We start from the raw sequence: 24,881 nt of genomic DNA, 5'->3' as shown, positions 1-24,881 counted from the left end.
TAGATAGATGGAAGATGGGGTGAGGGGAAGTGACTTAAACCTCCATACCATTTGCATACTGTTAGCAATTTTTGTTCATTATGTGTCACAAACTCACTCCCCTTCTGGCTTCATATACATGAAGAACAAGAGTGAAGAAAAGGATGGTTCCCCACCCCAGGATTAAATATAGTAGGAAGTGAAGATGCAAGTGTCCATCACACCTCTCTCAGCATAGTCCTAGAACAACAGGCAAAGGTGTTCCAGTGTGATCTTGTTAACTCTATTACAACTTATAGATGCAGCAGGGAATTCCATGACTGATCCTATCAAAAGCTGTAGAGAGCTCTAGCAATGCCAGTCTGGATACTTCCTGTCAGTAAACTGTTTAGCTGCCTGCTTGCATGTGCAAGTGCAGTTTTTTGCCCATGCTTATGGCTATGTACTTTTTTAGGCTTTTTTGAAATAATAACCCTTAATATCTGTTATCTACAACTTACTACATTTCTGAAATTATATGAACTAAGAAAACTCATCTGCTATACAGCCATGACTTTAAAAGTGCTTTTTAAAACATTATTGGAGTAGTCCTAGAGCATTTTTTATTAGCCAGATAATAGTATAATAAGGAAGCAAACAGACAACATAGTCTGGGAGTCTTCCTTAGGAAGCATTATAGTGGCAATAATAAACCATCATTTATTGGCTTAATGAAAGAAGAGAGACTGGTATGGACTGTATTGTGATGAAAGGGTATAACTAACATACCATTGCTATAGAATACATATTTTTGGCCACATTTTACCTTGACTTTATTGAAGTCACTGGGAAGATAACAAGTGAAGACAGAATGTATCCTACTTACTATTTTTAAATGGTTGACTATTGGGAGGAACACCCCAACTTGTTTAAATACAATGTAAGCAGAATATGCTCCAGCAATACAATACCGTATATATCCTCTTCAAATATTTCTTCTCATAGTCTCTGTCAATTTTAAAAACAACAATAGCTGCTGCTTTGATTACAGCTCAAGTGCAGTGTGACTGATTTGTTACTCTGGGTTGAATCACCCTGAAAGAGAGCTTATTGGTTAAAAAAATGCTGACTACCATAGCAACTAACTTGTGACCTAGCTACTGTACAATAGGTATTTCTTTGCTTGAATCAGAGCCACAAGTGAAGATAGCAACCTAAATCTGAGTCTGGTATCACAGTACTGATGCCACTGGAGTTACACCAAGGACTAATATGGCCTATTCTCTGTAAAATTATTTTATGCATACCTTTTTTCTTGGTATGTTTGGTGCTAAGATGTAGAACCAAATCCTCAAATATTTATCTACTGCAGTATGTCAGTAAACTTCAGTATACAGACACAGCAAGGCTACGTCTACACTGGCATGATTTTCCGGAAATGCTTTTAACTGAAAAGTTTTCTGTTAAAAGCATTTTCGGAAAATCGCATCTAGATTGGCAGGATGCTTTTCCGCAAAAGCACTTTTTGCGGAAAAGCGTCAGTGGCCAATCTAGACGCGCTTTTCTGCAAAAAAGTCCCAATCGCCATTTTCGCGATTGGGGTTTTTTTGTGGAAAAGAAATCTCTGCTATCTACACTGGCCCTTTTGTGCAAAAGTCTTTCGGAAAAAGACTTTTGCCCTAACAGGAGCAGCATAGTATTTCCGCAAAAGCACTGACAATCTTACATGAGATCGTTAGTGCTTTTGCGGAAATTCAAGCGGCCAGTGTAAACAGCTGGCAAGTTTTTCCACAAAAGCAGATGATTTTGCGGAAAAACTTGCCAGTCTAGACACAGCCCAAATGTTTATTCCATGGTACTGAGTCTGCATTGTTATACTTACCATCAGACTCTTTGGGTTGTGTATATAAAAGCCCTAATAACCACTGAAATGCAGGACTGGAAAGAACCTCAAGAGGTCATCAAGTTTACCTAGACAATCCACAATAGGGGTGTGTCTAGACTACATGCCTCCTTCGACGGAGGCATGTAGATTAGCCAGATCGGAAGAGGGAAATGAAGCCGCGATTAAAATAATCGTGGCTTCATTTAAATTTAAATGGCTGCCCCGATCTGCCGATCAGCTGTTTGTCGGCAGATCGGGGCAGTCTGGACGCGACGCGCCGACAAAGAAGCCTTTCTTCATCGGCACAGGTAAGCCTCGTGAAACCAGGTTTACCTGTGCCGATGAAGAAAGGCTTCTTTGTCGGCGCATCGCGTCCAGACTGCCCCGATCTGCCGACAAACAGCTGATCAGCAGATCGGGGCAGCCATTTAAATTTAAATGAAGCCGCGATTATTTTAATCGCGGCTTCATTTCCCTGTTCCGATCTGGCTAATCTACATGCCTCCGTCGAAGGAGGCATGTAGTCTAGACACACCCTAGGTGTTTCTCTAGTCTGCTCTTTAAATCTTCCCATGACTGGGATTCCAGTCCTTAGAAACTTACCTTTACACTTAGAAAGCTTTTTCTAATCCCTGAATCTATATCTCCCATGCTGAAGATTCTCCTGCCTTCAGTGGACATGGATCACTGTCCTCTTTATAACTGCTCTTAACATGTAGGAACATGCATTAAGTCCCTTCTGTCTCCTTTTCACGAGATAATACATGCACAGTTTTTTCAGCCTTTCCTCATGGGTCAGGTTTTCCAAACCTTTTATCATTTTTGTTGCTCTTCTCTGAACTCTCACCAATTTGTCCACATCTTTCTTAAAGTGCAGTGCTCAGAATGGGACATAGTACTCCAGCTGATTCTACTGTTACGCCACAGAATGATATTTGCCTTTTTTGGAATTGCATCATGTTGCTGACTTATGTTAAATTTGTGATCCACTGTAACCCTCAGATCCTTTTCAAAAGTAAAACTGTCAAGCAAGTCATTGCCCATTCTGTAGCTGTGCATTTGATTCTTTGTAAGTGTAGCACTTTGCAGTGGCCTTTATTTAGTTTCATCTTGTTGAATTCAAGCCAATTCTCCAATTTTTCAAGGCTGTTTTGAATTCTTAAATAACGTGCTTGCAACAATAACTCTTGTATCTAGAATCAGTGAAACCCAAATGCCATTTCATTATTTGGAGCTGTTAATTTCCTTTGACTCATTCCAACGATTCAGCTGAAAAGTGGCGTAACCCCCACACCTACTGGGCATAGTGCATAGTTCCATGTAGTGGCACTTAGACCATTTACAGAGAGAAAAGAATGGGTTTTTCTTTATAGCCTCAGGTGAGCGCCAACTGGTTTTTAGCTCAAGTGGTAGATGCTCATGCACTAAGCTCCAGAGGTCCCAAGGTTGGTTCCACCTGTTGATGTTAGAGTGGCAGATACCCATTTTGTTACAAATTGCTGTAATCTGCGATTATGTAAGCTAGTAATATCATTCCAATAAGGAATCTATGCTTCTAGTTATCAACCTATGTAATTCTTGTAAGTCTCAAATGGGAGTCGAACCCTTCCCATATGAAGTACACACATCTTATGGAAACTGGAGTTAACACTCCACTTTCAAACCATGTTTTAATTTAGTGCAGAACTGCAGTGTGTTTGGTAAAATTATTTAGAATTCCCTCTTTAGTTATCTGACAAATTATCTTAATAAATGGGTACCAATGAGAAAATCAAGGCAAGCAGTTCAAGTGACTTACTGTAATGGGGTGGTACCCTTCTTCCGTGAGCGCCCCCATCTGGTAGAGTGTGTGCGCCTGCATTCTCCTGTTTGAAGCTGAAAACCTCTTTAATAACTCAGCCCTCTGGCCAAGTCACACAGAGTGAAAAATCCATATCCCTTCCGGGATATACCTTTAATAGAGGACCATCTTGGTGCCCTCTATAGAGTTTCTCAGTCTGTTCCCCACTCGGCGAGAGTGGTGCCTAGAGCTTCCCTTCCTGGAGTCAGCTCCTTGCCCCTAGCAGAGGGCTTTACATCAGTTCCACACAGTCAACAATAGTACTCCAGCGCTCCAGGGTGCTGTTGCTCCGTCAACTAGCCCCCCCAGTCTTCACTCCTTGAAATCTCCAGCACCCAGCTGCCTCTGGTTGTGCAACTCCTTTTATAGGCCTCCCTGGCCCCCTGATTGGCTGCTTTCTCCGCTACCACTCTTTCCAGCTTGGAGGACCTCTCTATGGTTTCTCTAGGGCAGGGTGTAGAAGTACGGCAGAGCCTCTGGCAGGGGACCTCAGGGCCTTGGCTCACCTACAAAAGCCACATTCAAGGTCTGTAGAAGAGCAAAAAATAGATCCCAGCTCTCTTAGGTTTAAATCACAAAATCATTTTTCCTCTCCAAATCTCAGAAATACTTGTGTAGGCCTTAAAGACACAACAGATTGAGGGTTTTTTTAATGCTACTGTAATGCTTAGGAACTCCAGTTATGGACCAAGGACCACACAGTACTATGTGCTGCACAAACACAGAACAAAAAGACAGGTCCTGTCCCAAGGAGGAGACATTTTCAGAATGGAAATGTTTTTTTTCCCCTCCCCTTTTCCTCACAAACATCCCAATCTTGTATTAAAGCATAAGCCAAAGACTATGACAAATTAGTTTGAAACTGAGGACTGGTCTACACTAAAGAGAGCAAAATAACCCACAGCCATAAGCAATATAGCCTTCCAAGTGTGTTTCAATCCTGCCTTCAATCCTGTTGAAGAAAGTCTCTTTTTTAGCCCACAGAACCCCTACAGAGCTTTGCAATCAAAATGCTGTCATTTTACTAACATCCATAAAAATATGCAAAGTCCTATATGTGTTGAGCCAGATTCTGCTCTCACCAGAGTAACTCCATTAAACACAGGCAACAAGGAGTCCTGTAGCACCTTATAGACTAACAGATGTATTGGAGCATAAGCTTTTGTGCACAAAGACCCACTTCGTCAGATGCATGTAGTAGAAATTTCCAGAGGCAAGTATAAATATGCAGGCTGGAATAAGGCTAGAGATAATGAGGTTAATTCAGTCAAGGAGGGTGAGACCCACTTCTAGCAGCTGATGTGGAGGTGTGGAACACCAAGAGAGGAGAAACTGCTTTTGTACTTGGCTAGCCATTGACAGTCTTTGTTTCATCCTAAGCTGATGGTGTCAAATTTGCAGATGAAAACACTCTTCACTCACCTAACTGGAGAGGATGATTTGGGCCTATCTATATAAATGCACAAGTCTCTTACACAAGTAAACAACATTTACTTTATCTTTTGTGGGTAACTGAAAATTACCAAGCAATTTTCCACAAAAAGGAAGTAATCTGATGTGACCATTAATAGTTATCTTAATTGGTTTCAATAATTAAAACTTATTCAGTATTTTCTAGGTCTTCATAATAAGCATAACTGAGGAACACCTAAAAGCTCCTTGCTTGTGAGCAGAAAGAAATTAATGAATCACTGTTGTTTAATCAAGCAAACCCATTCTACCACCCGTCCTGAAAAGTGCAGAACTGCTTGCTGATGGAAGTAGCCACCGTGTTTTGCAAACAGCTATATGGATCACTGAAAGAGACCTACTAAACAAAGATGCAGGATAACCTGACAGGTTTTTGGTGTTGTTCAGTAATTACAGTAGGATTTGGTTCTGGATTGTTCCATCCCAAGTCAGTGTCTTTCCCATAATATTTGATATCCATCTTCCTGAATGTTCTGAGGTTTAGCAGCTTACGACAGTTTATGCAGTACAGGGAAACAGGCAGTTCCATATGCAGTTCTAGGCTGGATAAGAATATTTGCAGATGTTACTGTGAGTTGAGTCTGGGTTATATTAAGAGTTTGGAGTGAAGCAGCAGCACGGACTGTTTTTGCCATTCTGTATTACCTATCAAAGGTTTCCAGAGCACTTAGCAAATAATTAGGCCTTGCTATATCCAATGAAGGGTGTTAATCTCATTTTCCAGATGAGCAAACCTCTGCATGGGAAAGGTAGGTGACATGTTCCAGAACTATCACATAATCAGTGGTGAGCAGGGAAACAATGCTCCCTAAGTATACATGTGCCACAAGTGACAGAAGAAGCGGTTTTCTGCAGTTTTCTACACTCAGCAAAGAAAACTGTTGACAGAAGATGGCAGGCAGACAAGAGTGAGACCTGACTAAGGAGGAGAAAAGTGAAGTCTTATCTACCTTTATTTTTAAATATTTGGTATTTATGTCACCTATAAAGAAGCCTCAGGCTCCAGATAACAACTCACAATTACAATAAAACACATGCAGACTCTCGAGAGGTCACTTCTTCTAGGAAGCAATTGCTTTCAAAAATATCTTTATTAATTGCATGTATCATAAGGTGACAATACATTTGATAAACTGAATACATCTTTAACACTTCGTCATCTTCTGTGGCATCTGCAGTCCAGTCACTGGGAGGACTCCCTGTAATCAATCAGCCAGCAGGGGGGAAACAAAACAAGTGACGGCACCCTTACCTCCAACCCCATCTTCAGAATCAATCTCGTAGATGCTCTCCCCTTCCATGTTCCCAGCAGGGCCAGGCTGAATGCAAGGTTTTCTAGCGGTGATCTGTTTCAAGCTCCGGAAGGAAGCTGCATCCACACACTCTGAAGCCAGCAAGTAGTATCTTTCAAACAAAAATGTAAAAATAAAGCCATTGGATTATTTCTGCTAAACTTTTTGGAGTTTGCTTTTTCCTATCCCTGCCCCCAAAATTACAAGATCTTCTGTATCAACCAATTCTGATGGCAGAGAGCCTCATGTTGGGCCACAGAATATCCCTGGGCAGCTCTAGGAGAGTGAAGTTTAGACACAGAAAACATTCCAATTCATCCAGTGGACATTCATCCACAGACAGGTTTAAAGATTGGAGTGCACAGAAAAAGGACAAACAAAAGCCCTCATGTGTCTAAAGATAAAAAGAAACAGACAGCAGGCAAGTCTCACTCCTTTTCCCAGATTGGACCTAACCATCTACCTCTTTCTATTAGCCTTCTCCAATCTACATTTTTGTTTCATAGTAAATGTTGTTTCCACATCTTTCTTTTTAAAACAACAACAAAAACCTCAAATGAATGGAAAAATATACTGATAATCAAGAAGTCCATTTCTCAATGCCTCTGAGTGAAAGAAACCAAAATCATTAGAGCGAGGCGGATTACTAGACTTGTTTTTTAAGGAAGAGGTGAAGAACAATTCCCAAACTTCACAAACCAGTCTAAGATGCTCATGATGTATATGAGAGGTGAAACCATAACCACTCTTCCTCTCTAGGTATGAATTTTGCAAGCCTATTAGACTTAGAGAAGAAAATGTAAAATGAAATACAGTATTATGAACACACTGGCAGACCTGTGTCTTAGATGAGAGAATTGGGATAAGATAGAGACACAGAAGATTGAAGAATGATGTCTTGGATCCAATATATAATGATCTGGCTCACAGAACACAGGTCAGGTATTACAAGCAAACTGGAGCAAGTTATAGAGCACTGCATTAGCAGCCTTCAGCCTTTGTCCGTTTCACATCAATGAGTAACTAATTACATTGATAAATCTGTGGCACCAAACTGAAGGTCCTCCTCTTTTGCTTTCCCATATCATTAGGACGCCAGCCAAACTGCACCATCCCACAGCCTTTTACAGAGAGGGCTGAGAGGGGGACAGAAAACGTTCATGGTGACAAGTGAATTGGGCCCATGTACATTTTGACATTTTCAGTTTCTCTTCAACTTATTAAAAACTGGAATGGAACCATCAACAAATCAGTGTTTATACATATACTAGAAAACTTATACAAGCGCTATGTCATTTTGCTGGTAAAAGAAGTGCATACCTAAGTGTTTTACACCAGACGATCTCTACATCTTCAGTGCTTCAGGCTTTCCACTCTGCTTCTGAATGTTTTTTGTCCACTTCGCTCTGGTAGAGCCAGCTCTTTCAATGTGGGTATATGCCATGTTATACTGCATACAAACCACTGCAAATCTCAGCAAACATTCCAGGGAGTAAAAGTTGTAGGGCACCCTTCTTGTAATGTTCAGGCCTCTCAAAGCTCATTTCAATGCTCCAAAGAAAGTATTTTAAATCAAGGCTCAAGTTCATCAAAATGATTACATCCATCATTGGCTAGAGTGTGAGGATTGAAAAAAGGTCTATATGGTAATACTGATTTTCAGGACGAACCCTCTATTACAACAATTCTAAGTTTGATAAAGAATCCATGATAAATAAGTCCCATTTAATAAAAACATAATATTTGAACATATTTACCAAACAACAACATCTGGATAAGTGTTCGCTTTTGAAATATTTTAGATGCCATATATAGATCTTGCATATTTTGCAAAAATGTTAAAAATTATGGGTCCCTGATTATAGGACTACAGAACCATCAACCATTCATCCCAGAGCTTCAAAAAAACTGTTTTATTCTTTCCAGGATTTAGTAATGTTTCTATAAACAAAATGAATTTAACTGCATGTTTTTAAAGTTTGCAGTGCAAATTCTCAATTATATTTTTCAACTAAAAGTACTTGTAAATTCTCATTGTGAAAACGTTTCCTGGTTCCATTCAGATCATATCATTGTAAACACTGATTGGATAGATTAGTCCTTCTGTCAAGAGATATTGTGATGAGATTTGTATGAAGTGGCTGATGGCCAGATAATATAACACAGTGTCTAGAAACTAAAGAAGTTACCTTACCAACTGAAAGGTGGGGTAATATAGACACATACTTCTGTGTCTACTGCCAAAAATGTCAGGGACAATGACTTGAACATGTCTTGCTCTGCCAGCCCTGGTCTACACTAGAGCTTTATTTCAAAATAACCCCTCTAAGTTCAAATTTATAAGCGGAGCACCAACACTACTAAGCCCATTATTTTGAAATAAGGGACTGCATATTTCAAAATCTGTACTCCTGTTTTTTTCAGGGAATAACACTAATTTCAATTTCAAAATAGCATTAGTGTGGACATTCCACTTATAAATTACTCCCCAGAGCAATTCGAACTAATTACTCCCTAGTGCTTCCTGGGGCTGTAAGTCGAGGTAGAGTGCCCACATTAATGGAGCCTGCCTCGGACTAAGTTTGAGGCTTCTCTGTAGTGGGGACATGCTATTTTGATTTTGTAAAATTGAGAGTTATTAAATTGAATTTAGTTATTTTGAAATGGCTTCCAAGTGTAGAAATTGCCCCAAAGACTAGATAACAAAGACCCAAGATGCTGTTTGGGCAAGAAAGTAAGCATAACTATTCTCACTTTTGCTCTATACAGGCAGTCCCCGGGTTACGTACAAGATAGGGACTGTAGGTTTGTTCTTAAGTTGAATCTGTATGTAAGTCGGAACTGGCGTCCAGATTCAGCCGCTGCTGAAACTGACCGCCAGTTCTGACTTACATACAGAATCAACTTAAGAACCCCAAGCGTCCCGAAGTCAGCTGCTGCTGAAACTGATCAGCAGCTGATTCCAGGAAGCCCGGGGCAGAGCAACTCTGCCTGGGGCTTCCTGTAGTCAGCGCTGGTCAGTTTCAGCAGAAGCTGACTTGGGGACGCCTGGGGCAGAGCAGCTGGGGTGCTACTGGACCAACCCAGCAGCACCCCATCTGCTCTGCCCCAGACGTCCTGATTCAGCCACTGCTGAAACTGACCAGCAGCGGCTGAATCAGGACCTGGGGCAGAGCAGCTGGGGTGCTGCCGGGTTGGTCCAGTAGTGCCCACGGGCGCTGCAGGACCAATCGGCAGCGCCCCAGCTGCTCTGCCCCAGAGTCCAAAACAAAAGTCTGGTCTGCTGGGGGGGGGGGGGGAGCACACTAGCTGCGCCCCTCCCCCCCCCAGCAGACCAGGGACACGGGGAGCAGAGCCGCAGCGGCAGCGGGGTGCCGCGCCTCTGAGGCTTTGCTCTGGCAAAGCCTCTGAGGCGCGGGACCCCCCGCGGCTGCGGCTTCAGTCAGGGTGCCTGTGGTCTGCTGGGGACCGTCCCCAGCAGACCACAGGCACCCAGACTGAAGCCGCAGCCGCGGGGGGTCCCGCGCCTCTGAGGCTTTGCCAGAGCAGCTCCAGCTGCTGCCGCCGCTCTGGCAAAGCCTCAGAGGCGTGGGACCCCCCCACGGCTGTGGCTTCAGTCCGGGTGCCTGTGGTCTGCTAGGGACCGTCCCCAGCAGACCACAGGCACCGGGTCTCATGCGGCAGCAGCGGGGGTTCCTGCGCTTCTGAGGCTTTGCTCTGGCAAAGCCTCAGAAGCGCGGGAACCTGCCCGCTGCTGCCGCTTGGGTCCCGGTGCCTGTGGTCTGCTGGGGACGGTCCCCAGCAGACCACAGGCACCGGCACCCAAGTGGCAGCAGCAGCGGTTCCCGCGCTTCCGAGGCTTTGCTCTGGCAAAGCCTCAGAAGCGCGGGAACCCGCCCGGTGCCCCTGGTCTGCTGGAGACGGTCTCCAGCAGACCAGGGGCACCGGAGCAGCTTACGAATGGGGCTTTCTCGCCCCGACTTCCGGGGCGAGAAAGCTCCGTTCGTAAGTGCGGATCCAACGTAAGTCGGATCCGCGTAAGTCGGGGACTGCCTGTAATTGTCTTTTTTAACCAAAGAATATGCTGTCAGAAGAATATTCTCCTCAACCTGTACTACTTAATGGTATTAACATCTACTTCATTTTGTTCTATTGTCATATCAGGCAAAGAAAAGAAAACTGAAGGCAAAATGTTCAATATATATGATATAGATGTTATGTAGCTTAATATATTTGTCTCTGTGTAAATATATTTATGTGCCTTTGTCAAAACCTCCTTAATATAGCTCATTTTATAGTGTGGTAAAGGTATTAAAATAAATCAAGTTTATATCTCTTCATGAAAACATGTATGAACAGAGGAGTAAATTACAGCGATTCCAAAGTATTAAATACATAACCATTGATAAAATACAAATACCTAATTTTAATTGTTATAGTATGGGTGCTTCCTAAATAGCAAATTGTTAATGGTGTACTGGTAAATTAATTCCCAGACAACTCATCTTACTCTACTTACAAAATCATCAGTAGGACTATTATTGAAAATGAGCGAGGTGAAGAAAAAAAGGCAAGCAATAAACTATTTTTAATCATGTATTATTTTACATTTGTTCCTTTTCTAAGATACTAATGGCTTTTCTTTATTTCATGCTTGCTGAATCTCTCCACGTTGCATCTGCACAATGGTTGCTATTAACAACACTTCACCCATAGTTGAACCGTTTTTTATTTAGGTGGGAAATACCCTATTGTTTTGTTCCATGGCTCTGAGAATTTTTTTAATTAAAAACTGAAACCAAACTGCTGCAGCACTACTGAAAACCTACAGCTTCTCCAATGTAATCACAGCAGCAAGATAAAAGCATAGAGGTGGAATTTTTACTGCAGAATTCCTCTATAGTTTGCTGTGTTGGGGATTAGCTTTGTTTTCTATATGAGACACTTGGAATGTTAAAAGCTAGCCTTCTAGCTAAGAAGAAAAAACAGAGGAGCAGCAATGTATGGGTCATGAATGGAGTTAGTACAGAACAGAAGTTGTGCACTGATGGGTTCCACATATTTCAAGGTTCTACACGTTCCAAATTTGCAGGTCACAAAAAAGTTATTCCCTTTGGCCATGTTGTCTTGTTTTTAAACAGTGTTAAGTCTCCTTTTTCAATCTTCTCCATGCCTCCTCCTTTCCATCACACAATGGGCACAGTTCAACATCCAGTTCCAGAAGGCAGACCAATAGTGTGTAACTTGTGACCTAGGCACATTTGTGTCCTTTGAGGTGCTACACTGTTACATTCAAGGGTGACTGTATTAAGAAAATGTGTATTTGATTAGGATCTGAAAGTGAAAGCAAACAAGTAGTTCCCCGGGGAAGGCAGGTGGTACAGCTCCCAGTACCCATGCCTCTTCCCAGAAGGAGCCAGGCATCAGCTGGCAATGCCTCCTGCCTGTAAAACCCGACTCCCATAAAATGTTCCTGGAGGCACCTGCTTGCTGCTGCCTTGGAGCTTCTGACTCTGCTGCAGCTCCTCAGCCCAGAGGTGACGTGTGAGACAATCACACGCCCTCCCCTGCACCTGACCTTTCAATTGTGCCCCCCCTTCTCCCAAGAGTTACGCATCATCTTTGACAGCTAGACATATGCAGGTCACCTCTGATCCCTTTGTGCTGCCTGAGCCGCAGAAAATGTGTCCTAAAGTACTGATAGAGGCCCCTTGACCTTTTTGAACTAACATGTTTGGCCATCTGGCTGGAAAGGTTGAACATAGAACTGAAAGATTAATGCTTGGTAAAGTACTAACACTGCCTTACAGCTACATTTCAAAATACAAACAAGAAAATATTCAAAATCAGTAAGGTGCTTTTGACAATTTAGAAATGTGTAAAAATCATGGCATAGAAAAAATACCCACGAAGACACTGCAAAGTAATATTGCTAACTTAGGTATCGATCAACAATGGTAAAACTATGGCAGAGCGTGTTTCAGCCAGAGATGAAAGTAAGTGGGTGTGCCCAAGTACGTCGCTCCACAAGAGCTGTCTGAGCTGCAGCAAAAGCCAGCGGGAAGCTATTTAAAGAGCTGGCAAGGACCCGAGTTGCAACAGGACAGTACCTGTAAGAAATTTCAAGTTACTTTCACTGCTGATCTCAGCGTAGGCCATACAAGCCCTTGCAGAATCCCTCTTATGCACTGCTGAATCTTCACTGTTGTGACATCTGAGCTAGCGAGATTTATGTCTACACAAGGGGCAATAACGCTCGATAACTGCAGTGTATGCATATATTAAATGAAGCTACAGGGTCAAATGCAAACTCTGGACGGCTTGCTCATGGTTCCTATTAAAATCAGTGCATGCGCTCAGTTCTTGAGTTAGAGCAAAATTTGCCCCACAAAGGGGAGGTAACTAGCTTACAAACTAGTACAGATTCTCTTTGCCAAAAATTATTTTAAATCTTTGAAATAAGTAATTCTAACTTAAAATTGTTTCTATTTTCACAGTTGATCTCTCTCTGACATATATAGCAAGATTGTTCAATCTGTTTTTCCCGCAGCAACTATAAAATCTTTTGCTTGCTTCTCTGTCAATACATATTGCAGCCACTACAAAGAAAATTATTTAGTGCATTAAATATCTGCATTCCTTGTGTTCACCATTCAATCTCACTGCACTGTAACACTACAAAACAAGTACAGCACAGCACTTGCATTATTTTCTGTTTGGAATGTACTGCTCCTGAGCAACTGGGAGTCTTTACTGTGTAATGGGGTGGGGGAGATTTCTGTTTTGCTAAGTCATCCTTTTGGGGGAGGTGGAATTAAGAATGAATAGCTTCATTCGAATATGGTAAAACACCAGAATGTCACTCTTCCGTTCCTTATGCCTGCACAGCATCAACAAAAGTTCAGAGTGAAGACAGCAGAAGCAGCAGTGAGTGAGTGACTGACAGTATGGATGTGATTCTCCTGCCCATTTACCATGACTATATACACTACAATTAGGTCAAGTTGTCTCTCCATGATAGAATACTTTAACGGAAATGATTCGTTCTCTGTTACCTAGGACTAATCATTTATTCTCTGAGCCTCAGTTTCCCTGTAAATCAAAATGTGGATGGTTTATGCTAGCATTCACAGTGGTGTTACAGGAATAGTTAATATTTATAAAGCACTTTGACGATGTTAAACATTAATTAGGACTATCCATTGTGTACTACATATTCACACTAGTGGTATCAAAATGGAATGCACTGTGCAGTAAAGTCTTTATTTAAAAAAGTGTCAGAAATAGAAGTTCCTAGAAAAAAGGGTGAGAGGATGGTTTAGTTTGGATGTCTTTTCTATAGCACACTACCCATTAGTTCGTGTCACATGGAACATTCCTGGAAACTTCTAAATCCATACTTTAAAATATACATATTAATTAATGCACAATACCACCATAGTATTGTTATAATCAATAACAAAGCCTTATCTTGAGGAAACCTTTTGCCCTGGTGGCTATTCATTTCATTAGCAGAGAGAGTTAAGTCACAATCTAATCATACCTTAAGTCTGACTATATTATTGTGCTGCAAGTTACAGTAAGGTTACATAGCAACAGGATATCTATTTCTAGGTAATGGGATTGTATTCCCAGTCTGCCAATTCAACGGCAGAAGATAACAATTAATCTGAGGACAAAAACACAGAAACAATAAAGCAAGTGTGAAATTCACACAAGCATACAAAAATTGCTCAAAAACATATTTTAATAGAAACTGAATAAAATCTGATGTCCAAATAAAGATACATTCAGAATGAAACAGGAAAACAGATGAAATACAATAAGCCTCAAATCAGAAACAATATGGGTATATTTACAAGCCTGCAGAATATGAATCCTTTGCTTTTCAGAATGAGCATAGCTGATGGGCTAAATTAAATATATAATGTACACTCCGAATATTTTCTCATTTTCTTTAACATTAGTGCTCTGAGAATGATGGAAAGCTGAATTTATGTCTAGCTGCAGCTTTTAAAACCAAGTGAAATTTAGTTTGTATGCTAGAACTGTGGAAATCAATTCTTAATCTATGACCTTGCTTACCACAGCTTGAAGCCTTGCAATAAATAAATGCCTTGAGCCACAAATAAGAAACATTTGGTGAATCAAAGAGACAAATAACACAAATCTATATGTGTATATATAGCATTAGAAAGGTCATGTAAAATACAATATTGGCTCCTATCTTGCTCTAATGTAATAATGTTTGAAAGACAGGACTCAGTAATTGGTTGCATTTATACCCAGGTGGTGAAAAGTCACAAATACCTATTTTCTTTTCAAATGACAATGTTTCATTGGATTCCTTGCAGCCTGCATGGCATTTTAATACATGCAAGTGCTTTGAAATACAGAAACTCCAAAGGAGGTCTACTTTCCTTTGTGCTAATAAATGCAAAAGTCCTTTTCTAATTCACTTTAGAGTTTCATCATGAAATTGCTTGCTAATTTGTGCGTGACAAAAGGGGGGGGGGGAGAGTCCAGCCTTGTGTGTTAATCTAAACAGTTGCAACCTATTTGTATGCACATACTACTCCATCTTTCTCTCCCTTATCTAACCTGTACCTCTCAACTTCTCTCCTTCTTCCATTATTTCTCTAGTTGTATTAAGCCAAAATATGGGATTAAAAACAAATCTTACTCATATGAATAACTCTTCTCTTCAGTAGTACTGCTGGTATTCACTTCAATGAAGACTGGAAGACAGAGGCCCTACAGTGGTAGCTGATTGTTTATTGTGCTCTTTTATTTATTTTTTTAAATAAAACATTTAAGTCACACACATCCTTTTTACAGTATATCTTACTGACCCTACACAATGACAATAGGATTTCCTGATTCCATTCAAGCAGCAGAATATTTTAAAAATTAGCTAGTATGAAATAGTACTATTTCCAGCCAATTTCCCTTTTATTAATTATCTCCTTTCTGTTACACCGCGACTCAAAAGTGACACTTATTTTTAGACGAACATACTACTTCAAGTTTGCACAGTGGGTATCCAAAATGAAGATGGAGATGCTTCCCTTTATTTTTAACCTCATATCATATAAGGTAATCTAATATGAAATGAAGGAATCTGGAGAGCCAAATCAATCCTCAAATAAGATTTTTATGAATATGTTCCAAATGGAATAAACTAGGCTGGAACGTAATTTTGATTTGCTAGAATTGGATGCAAGTTTTGACAATGTCACAAGTGCACAATCAGGCCTTTAACGATAACACATTTGTAACACATGACATATCCATGGTCTGATCCTAATTCCATTGAAACTGGAAGTTTTGCCATTGACTTCAATAGAACATGATCAAGAAGCAATTAGAACTAGTAATTAACTAGTTAATTGGTTAACCAGTTAAATGTAACGTTCAGCCCATTAACTGATGGGAGGGGGGGGAGAAAAGAGTGGTGTGCGGGCTGGAGCAGCTCTGTGCGGTGTGTCCAGGCTGGGCCTACTGTGGAGAGGGGCTACTCCAACCAGCTGAGTGACCCTGAGTGCGGTGGGCTCCATTGGGGTTAGAACGGACCCCTGACCACAGTGGGTGGGGAGCTGCTTCAGCCCCCACCGGTTAATTGGAACCAGTAACTGGTTAACCATTCACAAGTAGTTTAAAATAAAATGCCAGTAGAGAAAACCCTAGACCAGTGGTCTCCAACCTTTTTACAACCAAGATCGCTTTTTAAATGTCTGGGCAAGCCAAGATCTACCCCATCCCTTCCCCAAGACCTCACCCCTTCCTTGAGGCCCCGCCCTCTCAGTTCCCCTCCTCTCCATCATTTGCTGTCCCCAGCCCTTACTCACACTGGGTTGAGACAGGAGGTGCAGGAATGAGGGATTTGGATGTGGGAAGGGGTGAGAGGTGCAAGCTCTGGGAGGGAATTTGTGTGCAGGAGGAAGTGCAGACCGGGATGCTGGTTCAGGGAGGGGGGTCCAGGCTGGAGAGTGTTGGAGTCAGGTGGAGGATTGGGGTGCTGAGCAAGCTGCAGGCTTGTGGCTGTGAGGGTGCAAAAGTTTGGGCTGAGGTGTATGAGGGGCTCAGGGCAGGGGGATTGGGAGTATGATGGGCTCAGGGCACAGATTTGCAGTGTGTGGATAGTGCAGGAGTGTTGTGGCACAAGACTGAGGATGTGGGGGTGCAGGAGTTTGGGGATGTGAGAGGCTCAGGACAAGGGGTTCTGGTATATGATAAGCTCAGGTTTGAGGTCTAGGGGGATGCAGGAGTGTTATGATGCTGCAGTCACATGGGGCTTGGCCCCAACTGGGGACTTGTTGACTAAATTTCCTTTTTAAATAAAATATGTCAAACATAAAATGTTTCAGCATTGTCTTTATTTATGAGAGGGGTGGAGAACCTCTTTTGAGTCAGGGGTCACTGACCCACAGAAAAGTCAGAGGGGCCACACAAGTGAGATGCAAACCCCCCCCCCCCAAAAAACCAAAGTCTCATTAATGTGGCCCCAACTGAGACACCTCACTCCCCTGGCACTCCAGCCCCAGGCCTGATTAACTCTTCTGGGGTTCCAGGGTTACTGGAATTTGTGGGCCTCTCTACTATTTGAGGTGGTGCCAAAAATGAGGGATCCAGTGTGCGGGACAGGGCTGCCAGGAGTGGGATAGAGATGGGGTGGAAAATATGGTACAGGAGCAAGCTGGGGGTAGGTGTCTGGCCAGGAGGAAGAGAGGGAGGGGGTGCTGTGGGTGTCTGGTCAGGGGGCAGGGTCAAGGTGCTGGTGGGGTTTGGCCAGGGGATAGGATGCTGGTGGGGGCCTGGGAAGGGGGCAGGAGGCAGGAGCAGGGTGCTGTATGGTGTCTGGCCACTGGGAAAGGTGCTGGTGGGGGTTTGGGCAGGTACTTATGGGAGTCTGGCCAGGGGGAGGGGATAGGGACAGCTCAGCCGGTACCTGGGGATCCTGCAGGTTTGCGCCAAGTCTGGGGACTCAGGAAACATACTGGTTGATCCTCCCCTCCCCAAAGAGCCAGCACAATTCCTAAAAAGCCTGGGCTGTTGTGCCACCAGGGGCTTCCTTCCCCCTGCTGCTTTCCTGCACAGAGGGGGGGGAAGAAGAGTAGGAGTCCCAGGACTGCGCGCCAGCTCCAACTTCTCAGGAAGTGCGCTCTCTTCCTCTGCTCCAAACGACAGCCGGCGAGCTTCCTGAGAAGTTAGACTTGGCACGCAGTCCCGGGACTCCTACTCCTCTCCCTTCCCCATACACGCAGGAAGGCAGGAAGCACAGGGAAGGAAGTCCCTGGTGCGTGACACATCCAGCATTTCAAGAAGCACGCCAGCTGTTTAGGGGAGGGGAAGAGCAGCCCACATGCTTCCTGAGATGCCAGACCTGGCTCACAGCTGTGGGACTCCCCCCCTACACACACTGCAGGGAGCCGGTGCTACCTCCATTTTTGCGGGAGGTAGCATCAGCGTGGGGTCCTTCTTGGGGCAATGGGGGCGGGGGGAAGAGAGCTTGAATATCTTGCGATTGACTGGTCATGCCCCCACAGACCTAGGCCTACCACACTCCCACCAATTTCAAGTTACCCAAGCAATCTGAATATGAAATTTCATGTCCAGCTATGTTATCAGAGAGTGCAGGATACTTTCAGGAACAAATTACAAATATTTTCAGAAACACATATTTAATGTTATAGAGAAGTCTTTTAAAACCTGTTCTCCCAGGTAATAATAATAGTTTCCACTTATAGAGCATCTTTCATGAGAGGATCTCCAAGAAGCTTTACAAACATGTTAATTAGGACTCTTCACAAGGTGGGTAGCGTTAGCATTCCCATTTCAAAAATGAGGAAACAGACGTACAGCAGTTAACTTGCTCAAGATCAGACACTAAGTCAGTGGTACAGCCACAGAATAGAACAAATCTCCAGAGCCCCAGTCCAGTGTGCTAAACATTAGAGAACATCTCTTGCCTACGTTAGGGTTACCATGTTTGAACTTCAAAAAAAAAAAAAAAAAAAAAGAGGACACCTGGTGCCTGCCGGTGCTGCTGCAGCAGTGGCTGCTTCACTCGCACGGGAGGCTGAGCTCGGGAGCAGGCAAACTCGTCCCCGTGCATGCCAAGCTTGGGGCTCTGGCTGCCGCATTGCTGCTGCCGGGGCTGCCACTGCCCCCGGTGGCTCTCATGGTGCAAGGGGACGCCCCATGCCGAGCTCCCGTTTCCCCACCACACCTCCCCAAGATACGCGGCAGTGCGAGCTCCCGTGGTGCCACCAACCAGTTGGAAGCCCGGGCTGCTGTGGAACAGGAAAAGAGAGTGGGGAGCCAGGGAGGCTTCTGGCTGGGGCCTGTCCCGGCACATGAAGTTCAAGGCACCAAGGGGAGAAGTGGCATGGCTAGAAAAGAAACCCAGGAATCCTACTTCCTAGAATCCCTTCCTTTCCCCTGCCTGCCCCACCAAGCACCAGCTCCCACAGTCCTCACGGAGCAGAGACGGGAACCCCCACATCTGACCCACTGCCCATCTACAGGAAAGGAAAGAAGCCAGAAGTTTTAATGCCCAGTTCCCTGCTCTAACCCAGTGCCCCCTGCCCTCCCTGCTCTAACGTAGTGCACCCATCCCTCCCTCGGAGCAGCCCTCCCCCACTCTAACCCAATGCCTTTACCCTCAACCAGAGTCAGGCACCCTCAGCCCCCCTGCTCTAACCCAATGCTCCACTTCTTCCTCAGAGCCAGACACTTCCAAGCCCCCCTGCTCTAGTCTAATGCCCCACCTCTCCTGCCGAGCTGGGGACATAACCCTTCCCCACATCGGACCTGCCCTGGGTCTCACTGGAGCCTCCTCCACGGCAGCCACGCACTTTTCCCACCAGGCGCTAGAGCCTAAACAAACACACCTAATCTCATTTTAAATCATTAGAAACTATGGCCCTGATTGCAAGCTCAGGGCCTGTGTTCACAGATTTGAATCTCTAAGTGTAAGGAAACAATTTTTAACCTTAAAAAGCATATCCTGTTTACATGGCAATACCATTAGAAAATAATTTAAGATGCAATGTTTGTGGCATAAAGAAGTGCACTCACTGATAAACCTACAGCAGCATATGGAACTATCTGCTTGAATCTGTCTTCAAAAGAAAAAAAATCGATTTATTATAACTACAGAGACCAGCCCTCCTGTACAATGATTTGTGACACATATTGATTTATGGCACTATTTGAAAGGTTTTTTTTTTTTACATTTAATCAATTAAATGAAAAATGGATTGTAAAGTAAATAAGAGTAAATCATGATTCAAAATACCATTTTAATGCATTCTACAGACAATTTTCATCCATCTATGTTTTTTTCAGATGGAAATATTTTGAATACCTACAGTTTGATTTATTTGTATCCCTTACACAAAGCACTTCAAACAAGTCAATCAAGCTAGAGAGAAAAAAGTAAGAACTATGGGAAGACTTAAGAGAAAGAGATTCAGTGGTACAGGCAATGACAATAACAAATGACCTTTGCTTATAGACATCTTGGTCACATGTACACTGTAGCCTGTAAGCCTATATCTTCTCCCAAACCTTGCTTACAGCTTATATACTTTCCAAAATTTTAACTGTTTTACTCTGTTTTAGCAGTAACGCAACAGGCCTGCAGAAATCTTCTGTAAGAAATTAGCTTTGGCAATCAAGTACGTAATAAGTAAGGTTGAACAGAGTGAGGTATAAGGTAGCTTATTAGTGTGTGTGGAAATTTCCAGTTTTGTCGATAAGGCCGGGTCAAAACCACAAAGGGGGCTAGAACACTAATCTAGAGTAAAAATACATGTTAGACATTGAGTTATTTTGTATGACAAGATCAGAGAAACCCAAAAATATAGGGAGAGGCATCCTGTTTGTCCATAAGAGGTGAACAGCGAACAACACCTGGTCAATCTTAGACTTTTCAGCATCTTGCTCATTTTTGGAGTTGAGATGTGCTCTCTCTAATCAAATACGTACACCTTCAAATCTTAAGATGTGGAAATCTGTTCTTGGGTTAGTTACTGAAAATGCCACTAAATGACGTAAAAATGCCACTAAAAAGGCTACGAATGCTCTGCCCGAGGTCGACATTCCCCTATCTTTCCTTGCCTTTCATACTGTCCTTTATACTCACTCAGATTGTTTTCTACCATACCTTTTGTCCCCAACCAAGACCCCCCCCCACTCCAGCAGCCAAGTGAGACTGGTTCCTTCATCTCCCAAGGGTCTAAGGAGGATGTAAGTATGGTATTATGGTAGGCAGTTGCAACTGAATACTCAGGATAGGTGTATATGTATACATGTTTAGTCTTTATATTACATTGATATTAATGGTACGACCAGAGGCAATTGCTGCCTTTTAAGAGGTCATCATTTTAAGCCTTTTATTATGTATAATCATAATACTCCTTATATTAAAATCATTCCGATTTTATTGTCCACGATCTAAGTGGCATTGTTGCTGCAAATCCTGAAATCTGCCTCCTGACAGAGCTGCCCAGCTCTTAATTTCTGTGGCTGGAGAGAGGCAAAACTTAGAAACAATCTGGTCAGATTGGCGAGCCTTCCCATACTAAACTCCTAATAAAAACTCTGCTCTACAACCCTTCAATAAAAGATCTGCAGCACAGGTATGTCTGGCCTGGCTCAGCCAACTTAGGCTTGTGGGACTTCAGGATGAGGGGCTAAAAATAGCAGAGTAGACATACCATCAAAGAATCTGTAGCTGAGACAAAGTGAATATAGTTCTTACCCGGTTAACTAGATGCAGTGCTCAGACACAGTAGTGACAGTCAATTTGAAAAGTACTTCAGGTAAGATACATTTTGGACCCTGGTTCAAGTCTTAGATGCAGTAACATCCAAAATACACACACAAGAAATTCAGCCACTGGACAGAACCCTAAGCTATTGGTTTAAATCTGGGCTGCCTGGCCAACAGTTAGTAAGAGCAGAGATATAAATATATAAAAAAAACATAAAAAAATGCTGGCCTAGCGAAGCAAAATATGTTGACACTGCAGGACGTTTTAGAATCCTCTCGATCTAATGCGCCCATCAATACTCACCACGAGCTACACTCGTCAGCGGCACTGCAACCATTCTGTGTTATAATAAAATGGAGACTTCATATGTGGTTAGACAGCTAGTGTGCTGAGATCCCTGAGTATCATGCTGATCAGTATTGTCCCCATTACCTTGCGTTCCACCTATCGATTGTACCCACTCGTTATCCCTTGTCTCATGCATACAATGTAAGCTTTTCAGGGCAGGGACAATCTCCATTATGTGTTCACACGAGGATCTGTGGATTGCAGGTGCCACGGTGATGATACTACTACTACTATCACTAAGCATAACTAATTACCTGATGAAATCCTGGCACCATTAAAGTCAATGGGAACTCTGCCGTTGGCTTCAGCACAGCCACGATTTCACTCATTATATCGGCATGCAATTGCCTTCTTTGAGACCACATCCTGTCCCTCATAACAGTAGCTTCTCTTTTACACTCATAGCCAATATCACAACTTCACCAATGTTTTCCGCTTGAACTGATGATTCTCTCTTTCAAGTATCTTTTCCCTCAACGAGCCTCCAGTTTGGACGATACTGATGTCTTTTAAAAAGACATTCTTTGGTCCAACTGACCGTCTTGGGCAGTTTTTTTACCATTTACTAATTTGTGGACTCCTAAACATTTCAAACAGGAATGTTTCCCTTTGGAAACCTTAGGCACAGTCCAAGAACAGGTTGAGAACCACCGAACTAGGGAATTGATCATTAGTATGTCTTTTTCCCCCCCCTCTATTCACCTATAACCACAAACATATGAGCATGGATGTGCTCAATTCCATCTCCACTCACCTCAAAAAGCTACGATTAGTATAGTGATAAGTAACCAACCAGAACTGGATAATCTCTGGCCTAAAACAGACTCTAACCATTTTTTTGTGCCCCGTTATTGCCTGCAAGCCCATAAAACTATTATTATAACCTTCATCCTTCTTCCCTCTCCCCTTTACCCTACTGTTCATCAGGCCCATTTTATGTCACATCTAAAATTTAGATCGTAAACTCTCTGGGGACTAAGGGTGAAATCCTAGCCCCACTAAAATCAATAGCAAAACTAGCACAGGTTGAATCTCTCTGGTCTGCCTTTCTCTGGTTTGGCAATATCCATGGTCCCGCATGATTTTAGGTAGCCACATGTCCACTTATAATAGGTATAGCCCACGATCCCATAAAGTTTGTTTACAGCCACCAGTCCTGGCGCTCTGTGTTCTATACTGTTATTTAGCTTTTATTTACCCCTACATGTCTTCTAAACACCCTAGAAGCAGTGAAAGTGTTGATAATGCTGCTAGACAATATTGACCGCATGTGGTTTGGCAAATTTTCTGGCTCAGCACAGGTTCAGTCCCAAGGGTGTCGGACTAGAGAGGTTCGACCTGTATTTACTTCAAAGGAGCCAAGTTTTCACACCATATCTTTCTTTACTTTCTGCCAAAGCATTAACCTGTTTTTCACTGCTATAAAATAAACAACAGTGATCCTTATTATTATATGCCTGGCTTGGATTTTAGGTTTTAAAATTCTAAGCTGGTGGCTTGAGCAGAGCGAGATACAAGTACTACATGGCTTGTTCAAATCTAAATGCCAAAGCCCCAGCCACAGGAAGATAACCCAGTTGGTGGCACTGTTTATCAGGTTTTCAGGATGGAGGAGAAGACTTGAATGGTCTGAATTTTGTTGATGCCGCTCAGACCCTCAGCATCACTCCAACGTAGTGCTGCGCCCAAATCACCTACAATAGGAACTGTTTCTTTTGCAAGACATTTTAAAATTAACTTGGATAAAAATCTAATTTATTGATATTATGATACAGATTTTAGTTAATATTACAGCATTAATATTTTATTCCTTTACCCTTTTTTTGGTCATAAAAATAGGTCAAATGACTTGGAGCTAGAACAAATTTCCACATCTCAGTCTAGTCTGCAAGCACATTTTAAATACACTGACCCTGCAAATCCAGCTAGCACTTAGCACAAGAAAAATATTAAAAATATTGTAGAAGAGAAATATTGTTGGGCGAGAAATGCAGCAAATAATGATCTATAATCAGTGTGAAATCAAGAACACTGTGGATTGCAAAATATTGTTACCACCGGCAAGGCATAAGTCAATGTTAGGCTCAAAGTCGGTATCTACTTTGAACTCTTGTCAGGTTCCTCTGTAACACATAAGGAAATGCATACCTTCACCACTGAAAGCAACTGAAATTGTTCTGAACAACAAATTACTTGCACACTTATGCCTACAGTTTTTCTGACAAGAGACCCACAAGGAGGGTTTCTGCTATCTCTTGTTCCCGGCCTGAGGAGGTGGAGTGAGGACAATGAAGAGAGTCTTCACATACATGTACACCTGGGCATCCTTGCCAAGCCAGCTCAATTCTTATATCATTGCTACTAGGAAAAACCCTTAGCACTGAGTTCCCCAAAAAGGGAGAATGTGAGGGAAACAAGCTCACCTCCTTTCTACAGAAGCAGCTGGTTCAGAACACTGTGTCAGGGAGTACACAATGCGCTTACAAAAAAACAGCAGCAACCACTCCTCAGCACCTGTGAAGCATTCTGCCTCCCTCTGTTCTCTCCAGGGATAATGCCTTTGGTAACAGCCAAATTTTTACATTCCTCCCCGAATCCAAGACAGGCATTCTCTGAGACTAGCACCATTCTCACAATAGTATGCCACTGGGCAGAGTCTGTGTAGCAAGCAGCAACTCATAACTACATTTTCCCAGCTGGCCATTACCAACCCTCCCACCTACCCCCCCCCCCCAACACCTTGAACAAAATCTTCATAAGCAAACGTCCCTTCTCCCCAGCATTCCTGAGGGGAAGGAAGAGGGGTGTTCAATGCTGCCACATTTCAGGGGGCAGTCATACAGTTCCATCTCATTCTGCTTGGCTTGAGAGAAGGTAGCAGGCAGCTGCAGCTCCTTTCCTTCCAGCATTTCTCTGATATTAGCAATGAGGCAGAGCTCCTTCCCAGAGCTACTCCTAACTGAGAAAAAGGGAAGTTCTATCCCAAGAGGCTGGTATGGTTGCTAACGAACAGTAACCTGGGGCTTTCCACTCACCAATTACTACTCAGGGCCACTTTCTCTCTCAGCATTCCCCATCTCTTGCTCTTCAGCTTCTATCTACCCCAGTTCTCATGGAACAGGGTAGCTTGGCCCCAGCGACTTCCCCCTTTGGCCTTAGAAAGACGAGTATATCCTGTAGCAGTCTCATGCTTCTGAGAAGAAAAATGAACTGGATTCATCTTTATCTGCAAACAAAGGACCAAAATCTGCCTTCATATTTGCCACTAGATCAATGAGGATTTCATGCAAGCATCCAAAGACAGGATCT

At 42.9% G+C, this 24,881-nt stretch overlaps 1 protein-coding gene across 5 annotated transcripts in view; it reads right to left on the bottom strand.

Moving 5' to 3' along the window:
• PPP2R2C (protein phosphatase 2 regulatory subunit Bgamma) overlaps window positions 1–24,881 on the bottom strand; it is a 271,511-nt gene that overhangs the window by 134,827 nt on the left and 111,803 nt on the right. For 2 of the 5 annotated variants that reach the window (XM_075930767.2, XM_006128215.5), the window contains one exon: window positions 6,406–6,557. The exons of the other annotated variants lie outside the window; for them this stretch is intronic. In XM_075930767.2, coding sequence (XP_075786882.1) covers window positions 6,406–6,454 — 49 coding nt within the window. In that variant the 5' untranslated portion in view covers window positions 6,455–6,557. The remainder of the gene's footprint in view (window positions 1–6,405; window positions 6,558–24,881) is intronic. 5 annotated transcript variants of the gene reach the window in all.

The sequence above is a fragment of the Pelodiscus sinensis genome, chromosome 4, assembly GCF_052426305.1.
Source record: "Pelodiscus sinensis isolate ZL-2025 chromosome 4, ASM5242630v1, whole genome shotgun sequence".
Classification (NCBI taxonomy): domain Eukaryota; kingdom Metazoa; phylum Chordata; order Testudines; family Trionychidae; genus Pelodiscus; species Pelodiscus sinensis.
This window is presented reverse-complemented; position numbering and strand designations above follow the sequence as displayed.